We start from the raw sequence: 12500 nt of genomic DNA on the forward strand, positions 1-12500 counted from the left end.
AGAGATACACAGTAAACAGTAGCCCAGACAGACAGCAGGTCTACAGTACAGGTCTATAGGAGTCAGAGATACACAGTAAACAGTAGTCCAGACAGACAGCAGGTCTACAGGACAGGTCTATAGGAGTCAGAGATACACAGTAAACAGTAATCCAGACAGACAGCAGGTCTACAGTACAGGTCTATAGGAGTCAGAGATACACAGTAAACAGTAGTCCAGACAGACAGCAGGTCTACAGTACAGGTCTATAGGAGTCAGAGATACACAGTAAACAGTAGTCCAGACAGACAGCAGGTCTACAGTACAGGTCTATAGGAGTCAGAGATACACAGTAAACAGTAGTCCAGACAGACAGCAGGTCTACAGTACAGGTCTATAGGAGTCAGAGATACACAGTAAACAGTAGTCCAGACAGACAGCAGGTCTACAGTGCAGGTTTAGGTGAAAGAGGCATAATAGTAACTATTTGATTATTAGTTTATTTCATTCCCTCTCTTTCTGAATGCCACCTCCCTTTATTCCTCCCTCTCTCTCTCTCTCTCTCTCTCTCTCTCTCTCTCTCTCTCTCTCTCTCTCTCTCTCTCTCTCTCTCTCTCTCTCTCTCTCTCTCAGTTAGATGAATAGGTTGACGTGAGAGCAGGTAAGGAGATATCTCTGTAAATCCCCATCTCCTCTCTTGTCTTCCCCGTTTCATTTGATCTCTCTATCCATCATCCTCCCCTCCGTTTGTCACCGACAGCAGGAATCCGCTCAGTGTGTTTGTGGGGCTGCAGCACAGGTGTGTGTGTGCGTTTCTGTGTTGGTCTGTGTGTCTGTGCCAAGTGTAGGGGATCGAGGCCAGGATGTACATGGCTGTTTAGTTTGTTGGCTGTTCATCATATGTTCCTGTGCATGTATGGATGTATGGAGTGTGTGTGGGGGGTGGAGGGGGGTCTTTCGACAGTATGCTTGTGAGTCAAGTAAGTTTGCGCACTTGTGACCAGTGTGCGTGTGTATGTGTGTGTGTGTGTCATCAGTCAGCTGGCCCCATAATTCTGTTCCATTACACCTCACCTTTCTCCTCTGACATTCCACACGTTCTGTCTTCCCATGAACCCCTGGGCTTCCCCTCTGTAGGGCCCCTGAACACACACACACACACACACACACACACACACACTGACAGTCAGTCTTAAAACAGTGTTAGATGTACTGGCATATGATATCGGACCATCGGACCCGTGTGTAGGAAACGTCATGTCAGGATTATGGGTCATGAATCAACACCAAGAGACAGTGGAGCCCCTTAAAGTGACAGCTATAGGCCTCTATCCTAAACCAATGGGAAACATAGACACCAGCTAACTTCCTTCTTTTAGTCCCGTTTATCTGGGCCTCTGTAGGGCTGTAGTTGGATCTGCACTACATGTCTTGGGATGTCGTTCCACCTCAACGTTAGACCACGTTATGAGGTCTGAACCCGTATTTCAAATAACTTTGATTTTGGCGTGAACGATCCCTGGAGGAAGTGACTGAATCATTCCTTTCAGAATGATCTAGCTTTTCTGCAGAAGTACACTCTTAGAAAAAAACGTGCTATCCAGAACCTAAAAGGAGAACTCTTTTAATAACCCTTTTTGGTTTCAGGTAGAACCTTTTTGAGTTCCATGTCGAACTTTTTCCACAGGTGGTGCTACATGGAGCCCAAAATAGTTCTACCTGGAACCAAAAAGGGTTCTTCCTGGAACCAAAAAGGGTTCTACCTGGAACCAAAAAGGGTTCTACCTGGAACCAAAAATGGTTCTACCTGGAACCAAAAAGGGTTCTTCCTGGAACCAAAAAGGGTTCTACCTGGAACCAAAAAGGGTTCTACCTGGAACCAAAAAGGGTTCTACCTGGAACCAAAAAGGATTCTTCCTGGAACCAAAAAGGGTTCTACCTGGAACCAAAAAGGGTTCTAGCTGGAACCAAAAAGTATTCTACCTGGAACCAAAAATGATTCTTCCTGGAACCAAAAAGGGTTCTACCTGGAACCAAAAAGGGTTCTACCTGGAACCAAAAAGGGTTCTACCTGGAACCAAAAAGGATTCTTCCTGGAACCAAAAAGGGTTCTATCTGGAACCAAAAAGGGTCCTACCTGGAACCAAAAAGGGTTCTTCCTGGAACCAAAAAGGGTTCTACCTGGAACCAAAAAGGATACTTCCTGGAACCAAAAAGGGTTATACCTGGAACCAAAAAGGGTTCTACCTTTAACCAAAAAGCGTTGACCTACAGCCAAACCCTTTTTTCTTAGAGTATTTCTATTATTAGGCAATTTTCCAATGCTGGTCTTTTTTTAAAGTCTTCAGAAAAGGACAGCCGTTAGACTCTGTAATGTTTAACTAGCAATTTCCTGTCTCTGTTTTTACTCTCATTTAGACACTGGCTGCGTCTGAAATTTCTCCTTATTCACTACTGTATATAGTGCACTATTTTTGACCAGAGCCCTATAGGTCCTGGTCTAAAGTAGTGCACTAAATAGGGAATAGGGTGCCATTTGGAATGTAGCCTGTCTGTTTAGTAGCAACAGGTAGCACACAGTGATGTTATGTGAACTCTGGGGTGAGGTGTAGTTATTTTTCGCTACACTGTCAATGTAATGACACCATGTCAACTTGTAAATGAAAAAGTGTTTCTGGGCTATTCAGCAGACACGCTGCATTGAGAGACACAGCCTGTGAGTCCTACATTAGTAACTGGGTCAGTCAGAGGCTTGTGAAACTCAACCAGGTGTCCAGGCCACTCACCCACGAGAGAGAGAGAGAGAGAGAGAGAGAGAGAGGTCCTAACACATACTATACACAGATACAGTGAGAGGGTGAAACCAGTACGTATGGGATATGTTTGTTTGTCTATTTGTGTGAGCACGGTTGCTGGGGTGATGTACTATTTGTTGTAGTCCTCCAAGCACATGACAGTAACTGTTCAGAGGAACACACACTCCCACACATAACTGTAAGGCTCCATTCTACTGTGCTGTGGGAGATACTGAGAAGTGACTAGGAGTCATTCTGAGACAAGATAGAGAGACATACTGTATAAGAGGATTGCCCCTAGCAAGTCTCTCTCTCTATCTCACCATCTCTCCCTGTGTGTGTGTGCTGTTGGATACTGAAGGTTACTTTGTTGACAGTTAAAGTAATACAAGTCAGACAGTAACTAAGATAGACAGGACAGACAGGACAGACAGACAGACAGACAGACAGACAGACAGACAGACAGACAGACAGACAGACAGACAGACAGACAGACAGACAGACAGACAGACAGACAGACAGACAGACAGACAGACAGACAGACAGACGGAGAGGAAGAAGAGAGGAGAAAACAAGAGGCGACCAGAGGAAGAGTTAGTTTCTGTTCTCCAGGGGTTACAGGGGGAACAACAGCAGTGTGTGGGGGTAAACACACAGACAGAGAGGATAAACAGCAACAACAAACAACAATGACAACAGTAAGGCACTTCCTCTTTAGAAGGAAGTGAAACTGGATGAGACAAAGAGACCATGATGCCTGGAGGTGGTGGAATGGAAGGAGATGAAGAAGGATGATAGTAACCTTTTATATTTTTCTTCCTCCTCTCTCTCTCCACCCATCCCCCCTCCACCCATCTTTCCCCTGTCTCTCCTCCTCCCCTCGTTCTCTCTCCTCCCACCTCCTCCTCTCTCTCTCTCTCTCTCTCCTCCTACCCCCTCCCCTCCTTTCTCTCTCTCCTCCCACCCCCTCCCCTCCTCTATCTATCTATCTCTCTCTATCTCTCTCTCTCTCTCTCTCTCTCTCTCTCTCTCTCTCTCTCTCGCTCTCCCAGGGAGATCCTCTCCCACCATCGTTAGTAGAGCTGGTGAGAACCAGTCCTATCTCATCTATAGAGGACCTGCAACAGCTGCTGGAGCAAGAGACTGACTCCCAGGGTAAAACTGCCCTCCTACAGCCTTTAATACACAGGCTCTCTGGGCCTACCTCACTACTGCTGCTGCTATCCCATAGAAATATGGTCATAAACAGTCTGCACACACACATGTTCACACACACACACACACACACACACGTACACACACTCTTATAATAGCAGTAATAACAGGAGAGATGGGGAGGAGGCGAGCATGCAGGTGTGGCCCAGCAAGGTTGGCACGATAGGAATGTAGCGGAGGGTGTGTTTGCGTGTGTATGCTTCTGTGTCCGAGTGAGTGAGTGAGTGAGTGAGTGAGTGAGTGAGTGAGTGAGTGAGTGAGTGAGTGAGTGAGTGAGTGAGTGAGTGAGTGAGTGAGTGAGTGAGTGAGTGAGTGAGTGAGTGAGTGAGTGAGTGAGTGAGTGAGTGAGTGAGTGAGTGAGTGAGTGAGTGCGTGCGAGTGCGTGCGTGCGTGTGTGTGTGTGTGCGTGTGTGTGTGCGTGTGTGTGCTGACTGGTTATGGCAATATTTACATGGGAAAGCTGCAGCAGCAGTAGAGAGGCAGGCCCAGAGAGAGAGCCAGCAGGGACAATACAATGTCACTGACCTTGACCAGAGTTAGACTATTAGAGACCTTAACCAGAGTTACAGAGTTAGACTATTAGAGACCTTAACCAGAGTTACAGAGTTAGACTATTAGAGACCTTAACCAGAGTTACAGAGTTAGACTATTAGAGACCTTAACCAGAGTTACAGAGTTAGACTATTAGAGACCTTAACCAGAGTTACAGAGTTAGACTATTAGAGACCTTAACCAGAGTTACAGAGTTAGACTATTAGAGAGAGACTCAGACACAAGACAAGGGCATGTGTGTGTGTGTGTGTGTGTGATCACCGTACCACACCCTACACACACACACACAAAGGCCAACTATGTTTAGCCAGTTCTTCTCTGACCTTACACACACACACACACACACACACACACACACACACACACACACACACACACACACACACACACACACACACACACACACACACACACACAGTTCTAGACATACAATACATAGACAGTTTGACTGACAGACACTTATCTTTCCCACTAATAGCCATATAGTGAGACAGATCAAAGCCAGGTTAACATGTGGTTGTGGTGGTTTTAGACAGGCCCATTCTCGTCTATGGAGGGAAAAGAGAAAGGGAAAGATTGCATCACGGTTAGGAAAGAATAGCTATTTGAGAGAAAGAAAAGAGAATAGTCTAGACTACAGAAATGTTGACTGGAAATACAATAAGGCACAATGCAGTATCTGTTCTATATCATAAACATCTATTCAGACACAAACACAGACATTTATTAGTTAATTATAGACCATTATGCCTAACACAGCAAGATATGACGCCTTCGGAACACACACACGCACACACACACACACACACACACACACACACACACACACACACACACACACACACACACACACACACACACACACACACACACACACACACCACTATATTTAAACACTCATATCTCCAGTCATACACATTCCCGACAGCTCAGACAAATTGCAGCAATAAATAGACTGTGATTGTTTTAGAAAAAAAACACTTCCTTTGTGTGGTGAACAATGATTATCTCTCCGACCCAGACTAACACACTCAGACTCTTACCGTTAGTCAAAATGACAGCAATCAGCAAGCGAAGAGGACTTTATAGAAAGCCATGCATACAATGATTCATTGACAGAAGTTACTTTCACAATACACACTTTAGACAATAGAACAGAGAAAAGATGGTTGAATGCAGGTGGTTGACTGAATGACTTATTCCTGTGTTCTCTTCTTCCTTCCCTCTCTTTCTCTCCTTCTTTTCTTGCTTTTAGAGGTGGAGCCAGATGAGATTCAATCAAATGACACCCATGGAAGATACAGGAGAAACCTAGGTCTGTCTGTCTGTCTGTCTGTCTGTCTGTCTGTCTGTCTGCTGTCTTCTGTCTGTCTCTGTCTGCTGTCTGTCGTCTGTCCCTTCCTGTCCTTCTGTCTGTCCGTCCGCCGCCGCGGTGGTGCGGCTCCTTCTGTCTCTCTCTCTCTCTCTCTCTCTCTCTCTCTTCTCTCTCTCTCTCTCTCTCTCTCTTGCTCTCTCTCTCTGTGTGTTTCTCTCTCTCTCTATTTCTTCCCACCTCCATCTCTATCTGTCTCCCTCGATTTGAATTAAATTCAAGGAACACATTCATTTAAGAATAATACCTGTAATCTCTCTCCAGCGAAGACCCAGCAGGTGTTGACACTTAGAAAACAAGGTGCCATCTAGAACCTTAAATGGTTCTTCGGCTGTCCCCATAGGAGTACCCTTTGAAGAACCCTTTTTATTCTTGGTAGAAACCTTTTGGGTTCCAGGTAGAACCCTTTCTACAGAGGGTTCTACATGGAATCCAAAAGGGTTCTACAGTACCTGGAACCAAAAAAGTGTTCTCCTATGGGGACCCGTTTGTAACTATTTTTTCTAAAAGTGTACAGGTCAGGACAGAGGTCATGATGTAGTCTAACATCCTCCCCCTCTCTCCCTCCCTCCCCTCCTCCCCCAGTAGATGCCCAGCCAGCCCAGCAGGCGGTGTGTAAGGTCAGGACAGAGGTCATGGAGGTCACCAGAGCCATGCTTGACCGACGCAACGCCAACTTCCTGTTGTGGCCGCCGTGTGTGGAGGTGCAGCGCTGCTCTGGCTGCTGTAACACCAGAATGCTACAGTGCGTCCCCGTGGTGACTCAGACACGATATCTACAGGTATATATACACCCCGATGCTATCTACAGGTATACATACACCTATATACACTATCTACAGGTACATATACACCTATATACACTATCTACAGGTATATATATACCCCAATGCTATCTACAGGTACACATACACCTATATACACTATCTACAGATACACATACACCTATATACATTATCTACAGGTACATATACACCTATATACACTGTCTATATATTCATATACACTATCTACAGGTACATATACACCTATATACAGTATCTACAGGTACATATACACCAATATATACACTATCTACAGGTACATATACACCTATATACACTATCTACAGGTACATATACACCTATATACACTATCTACAGGTACATATACACCTATATACACTATCTACAGGTACATAAACACCTATATACACTATCTACAGGTACATATACACCTATATACACTATCTACAGGTACATATACACCTATATACACTATCTACAGGTACATATACACCTATATACACTATCTACAGGTACATATACACCTATATACACTATCTACAGGTACATATACACCTATATACACTATCTACAGGTACATATACACCTATATACAGTATCTACAGGTACATATACACCTATATACACTATCTACCGGCACATATTCACCTATATACACTATCTACAGGTTAATATACACTATCTACAGGTACATATACGCCTATATACACTATCTACAGGTACATATACACCTATACACACTATCTACAGGTACATATACACCAATATACACTATCTACAGGTACATATACACCTGTATACATGGATATACCTATACAAATTATACACACCTAGTCTAAGCTACACTGACATATGTAGGCCTATATATAAACATTCATGGATATGTCCAGTAGGCATATCACCTCATCAGATTTACAAGCGACCTTTCACCCCCCAGGTAACAAGGATTCAGTACATTGATAAGAGACCCCACTACGACAAGGCGGTGATCTCAGTGGAAGACCACGCCTCCTGCCGCTGCCAGACACACCCCTCGGCCACAGCTGCAGCCAGGTCCACCTCCCTCCCCCCTCCTTCCCCCCGACTCACCCCCAAACCCCCCTCCCTCTCCAAGGAAGACCTCCATCGCCATGACGACATGAAGGCCAATCAGAGGTTCCATGTGGATGACAGGGGGCAGCTGGAGAGACAGTGGCAGAACAAGTACACCCTGTCACACACACAGCCACGGACACACACTCTGGTGGGGACCGGGCCTGGGAGACACACACTCGCAGGGACACACACACAGACACACCCAATGGCAGGGGCAGGGATGCAGGTAGGGACACACACACAGCTAGGGACACACACAGACACACACACACAGACGGGTCCCTCTTCTGAGCTCCCTATAGGGCATGGCAGTGGGTATGAGGGGGGGAGAGGGGAGGAGAGAGGGTCACAAACACCCCACCGCACACACACTGACACACAGCCCAACACAGGAGAGAGGCAACACATTGATAACACAGAGAGGACACAGGAGATAGGAAGACAGCAACAACTACAACAGTACTACCAACAACAACAATATCTACAACAACAGCAACAATATCAACAACAACAACATCAACAACAGCAACATCAACAACATCAGCAACAACAGTACCAACCATACAGCCAAGAGCCAGCGCTGAGGACTCAATACAAACACAACGCTCCCCAATCCGACAGCAGCGGACCACCTGACACAAAACAACCGGCCAATCACAAACCAGAACTGGTCCACAGCAACACAGAACCGACCGATGATAATGACTCAAGCACAGAGGTGGCCAATAGAGACGCACTAAAGGATACAGAGGTCACCAGTCAGAGACAGGCAGCGACAGAAGTGACCAATCACAGAAAGGAGGACGATAAAGAGCGACACAGCCAGACAGAGCTGTCCAATCAGGAACAAAGACACTCAGATTCGACCAATCACAAACACAGAGGCTCAGAGTTGACCAATCAGGGTGACTCTGTCACAGAGGAGGAGAGCAGGAAGAAACTTCTAGAACTCTTACAGAGAGAACTGGGCCAGAAACAACAGCATCATCCTCCTCATCCTCATCTTCCTCATCAGGAACATCATCATCCTCACCATCGTCAGTCTCGAACACAAACCACCACCACACAAAGACCAGGTACTGGGAATTTGGGAATTTGTTTGTGTGTGTGTTTGTGTGTGTGTGTGTGTGTGTGTGTGTGTGTGTGTGTGTGTGTGTGTGTGTGTGTGTGTGTGTGTGTGTGTGTGTGCATGTTGTGGGTCAGTAACTATGTATGCCTGTGAGAGTTGACGTTAGGGGAAGAGGCTGTTAGAGGAAGTAGACCTGTTGTCTTTTGTAGTCCTGACTGTCGTAGACCACATGTATGATTACATGAGCATATGTGTTCTGTCATTCTTTCCTTCCCCCTGCAACATGGGACCTGAACTTCCGCTTCCTGTTAAAACAGGTTCCAAGCGGTTGCAAACGTGATGGGAGTTACAGACATTGTTACAGACGCCTCAGAGGTGATTACATTACACTGTCCTTGACTATTTTATGTTATCTAACACAATGCATCTCTCTCTCTCTCTCTCTCTCTCTCTTCCTTTCTTCTCTCTCTATCGCTCTCCCTCTTCCACCTCTCTCTCCCCTCTCTCTCTCTCATCCAGTGCCCCCCACGTTGTCCTCCAGCAGGGCCCCAGGGTGGTCCCCCAGGACTCCGTCCCCTCCCCCCAAGCCCCCCCGGGGCCCGTTCAGACCGGCCCTTCCCCGCGGACGCAGGAGGAGGAAACATCGGAGCCGCATCAGCAAGGCTGCCCTCCGAACCATGATCATGTAGAGAGAGAGATGGTAAGGGAGGAGAGAGGAGGGAGGAGGGAGGAGGAGGGAGGAGGAGGAGGGGGGGAAAGGGGGGAGGCAGACCAGCAGATGGAAAGGTAAGAAAGACAGAGGGAGACAGCGGGAGAGAAAGAGGGAGAGAAAGGAAGATAAATCGAGGGTGTAGATATTAAAATGTCAGACATAGTATGGACGGGGGAGAGAATGAAAAGCTTGAGAATGAGACTATCTAACTCCTCTACCTCTCTTCTACAGGCAACTGGGTCGACTGTGTCTGCCGGGCCCACCCAGGGTCGTGTTCATTAGGCACCAAACGGAAGAAAACGGACTGAAACAGGGACACACACACAACATGGAATAAACCCTAATTTCCTGTTTTTAAAACGTTGTGTGCCCTAATGAATACTGAGTGATACTGCCTGGCTATGGAACCTCAGGATGGACACTGGAGACTGGGCAGCACTTCTGGACTCTACTGCTGGCTATGCTAACAGACATTACTGCAGGCTGTGTCAATCTTTGCACCCCAGAATGGACTGGTGACCGCTATGTAGCATCTTTCTATAAAAACTCTGCTAGCTTTATTTAAACCGCAATATCAAGACAATAGACAATCTCAGACTGAGACTCTCCTTAGAAAGGAGGTTGTTCTGGATGTTTAACACTGGAAGTAAAGTGATGTAACCTTTGAAAAAGGAGCTAAGCAAACTACATCTCCCATCAGCCATTGGCTTGTATACTTCTAGCCCCGCCTACTTTGAAAACACTGGCTACCGATTGGACAGTTAAGGAGGGTGTTCGCGGATATTATTAGATCGCTTGCTGCAACAGCCATTGATTGGTTGATTTAGATGCCATGGAACACGCCCCTCTCTACAGCTTGACTATGATTGGTTGCTGAGAATAGAACTGAAATCTTATTGGCCCAAAATGATGCTTGAGGCCATCTATTTCTAAGAGACAACGCAAAGCTTGGATGTGGATATTTTCACTGGAATGGACTGGGTTGACTATGGAAACTGTTCTCAGATAAACAATGTTATCCTACTGGTGTAACTGGGATAACTGTCCTGTGAATATGACTGGTGTAACTGGGATAACTGTCCTGGGAACATGACTGTTAACTTTTCTATGACTGGTGTAACTGATAACTCTCCTGGGAATATGACTGGTGTAACTGGGATAACTGTCCTGTGAATATGACTGTAACTATAACTGTCCTGGGAACATGACTTTATGGGATAACTGTCCTGGGAATATGACTGGTGTAACTGGGATAACTGTCCTGGGAATATGACTGGTGTAACTGGATAACTGTCCTGGGAATATGACTGGTGTAACTGGGATAACTGTCCTGGGAACATGACTGTTAACTGGGATAACTGTCCTGGGAATATGACTGGTGTAACTGGGATAACTGTCCTGGGAATATGACTGGTGTAACTGGGATAACTCTCCTGGGAATATGACTGGTGTAACTGGGATAACTGTCCTGGGAATATGACTGGAACTGGGAATAACATGAGTAAAGGCTGATAGAACATATGGATAGTGAAGCACTGAAAGGAGAAGCTCGGTGTAGGGGGAATGCACCCTTGGACACTGATCTTGGGTCAGTTTAGCATGGTTAATGTTAGAATTGGTGGAGGGGAAGCTGATCTTAGATCTGGAGCGAGAAGCTCAGGACATCACACACACAGAAACATGTCATTACTACTACAGTATCTTTCAATGTTCTGTCTTCATCTGGATCCAACCAATCCAAACACTGGCGTAGTTACACACTGGAGCGCAGATAGAACTAGAAAACATAGAGGGAAAAGTAGAGGGAGCGCATGGAGACCATTTAAATAGAACTGTTCTAGTTGTCCTATATCTATTACAGAGAAAAGCAGGTATAGAACTGGAAAACAGAGTGAAAACATAGAAGGAGAGCAAAAAGAGCATAGATGTTGACAGGTCTAGTTGTTCTCTCTTTGATAGAGAGAAGCAGATATAGAACTGTAAAACCTAGATTGAAGGACAGCATTTTTGCACTGGGAGAGCAGAGAAAGGAACATATGCCAAACGTCACCATACCAGGAGGCCATAGACTACTCAGATGACAGACACTCAGCATTCAACACTGGCTCTATACCTGACGTTAGATAGATGTATGTTTCAACCTTTTCAACATAGCCTGGAATGTGTGGCGGAAATATTTCAAGGGAATTTTTGCTCAGTAGTTCTTCAACGTAGCCTGGGGAGTTGTGTGTTTCAGCTGTAGGGAAGTCTGTTGTCTTTGTCTTGCCAAAAACGGAAGCAACAATGTAGCGTTGTTGACTGACTCAACAGTCAAACACCCAGGTTACAATAAGGAACTGGAGATTTTACTGTATATCAGGAGAATTCAACTCTTACCCTACGAGGTCCGAAGCCTGCTGCTTTTCTGTTCTCCCTGATAATGAATTGCACCCACCCCAGGTATAAATCAGTCCCTGGTTAGTGGGGAACAATGAAAAAAAGCAGGGGAACTGGCTTCGAGGGTCCGGATTTGAATTTGAGGCTTCATTCATTGTGCCATAGTGGTTATGTCTCTCTCTTCCCCATCTTGAGACTAGAGCAGGGCTGTCAACATCAGTTCAGTGGAGGGCTGTAGGTCTTCTGGTTGTTCTTATTTCCCCATCCTGAGACTAGAGCAGGGCTGTCAACATCAGTTCCATGGAGGGCTGTAGGTCTTCTGGTTGTTCTTATTTCCCCATCCTGAGACTAGAGCAGGGCTGTCAACATCAGTTCCATGGAGGGCTGTAGGTCTTCTGGTTGTTCTTATTTCCCCATCTTGAGACTAGAGCAGGGCTGTCAACATCAGTTCAGTGGAGGGCTGTAGGTCTTCTGGTTGTTCTTATTTCCCCATCCTGAGACTAGAGCAGGGCTGTCAACATCAGTTCAGTGGAGGGCTGTAGGTCTTCTG

The 12500-nt window shown here is 45.9% G+C and overlaps 1 protein-coding gene across 2 annotated transcripts in view; it reads left to right on the plus strand.

Moving 5' to 3' along the window:
- LOC106591430 (ell-associated factor Eaf) overlaps positions 1-10659 on the plus strand; it is a 14829-nt gene extending 4170 nt beyond the window's left edge. The window contains exons 2-7 of one of the 2 annotated variants that reach the window (XM_045690950.1): positions 3827-3929; positions 5797-5856; positions 6499-6695; positions 7636-8869; positions 9382-9562; positions 9806-10659. In XM_045690950.1, the coding sequence (XP_045546906.1) occupies positions 3827-3929; positions 5797-5856; positions 6499-6695; positions 7636-8869; positions 9382-9551 (1764 nt within the window). In that variant the 3' untranslated portion in view covers positions 9552-9562; positions 9806-10659. The remainder of the gene's footprint in view (positions 1-3826; positions 3930-5796; positions 5857-6498; positions 6696-7635; positions 8870-9381; positions 9563-9805) is intronic. The other variant, XM_045690951.1, reaches the window with a different exon arrangement.
- The last annotated feature ends 1841 nt before the right edge of the window (positions 10660-12500 follow it).

The sequence above is a fragment of the Salmo salar genome, chromosome ssa12 (genome assembly GCF_905237065.1).
Source record: "Salmo salar chromosome ssa12, Ssal_v3.1, whole genome shotgun sequence".
Lineage (NCBI taxonomy): Eukaryota > Metazoa > Chordata > Actinopteri > Salmoniformes > Salmonidae > Salmo > Salmo salar.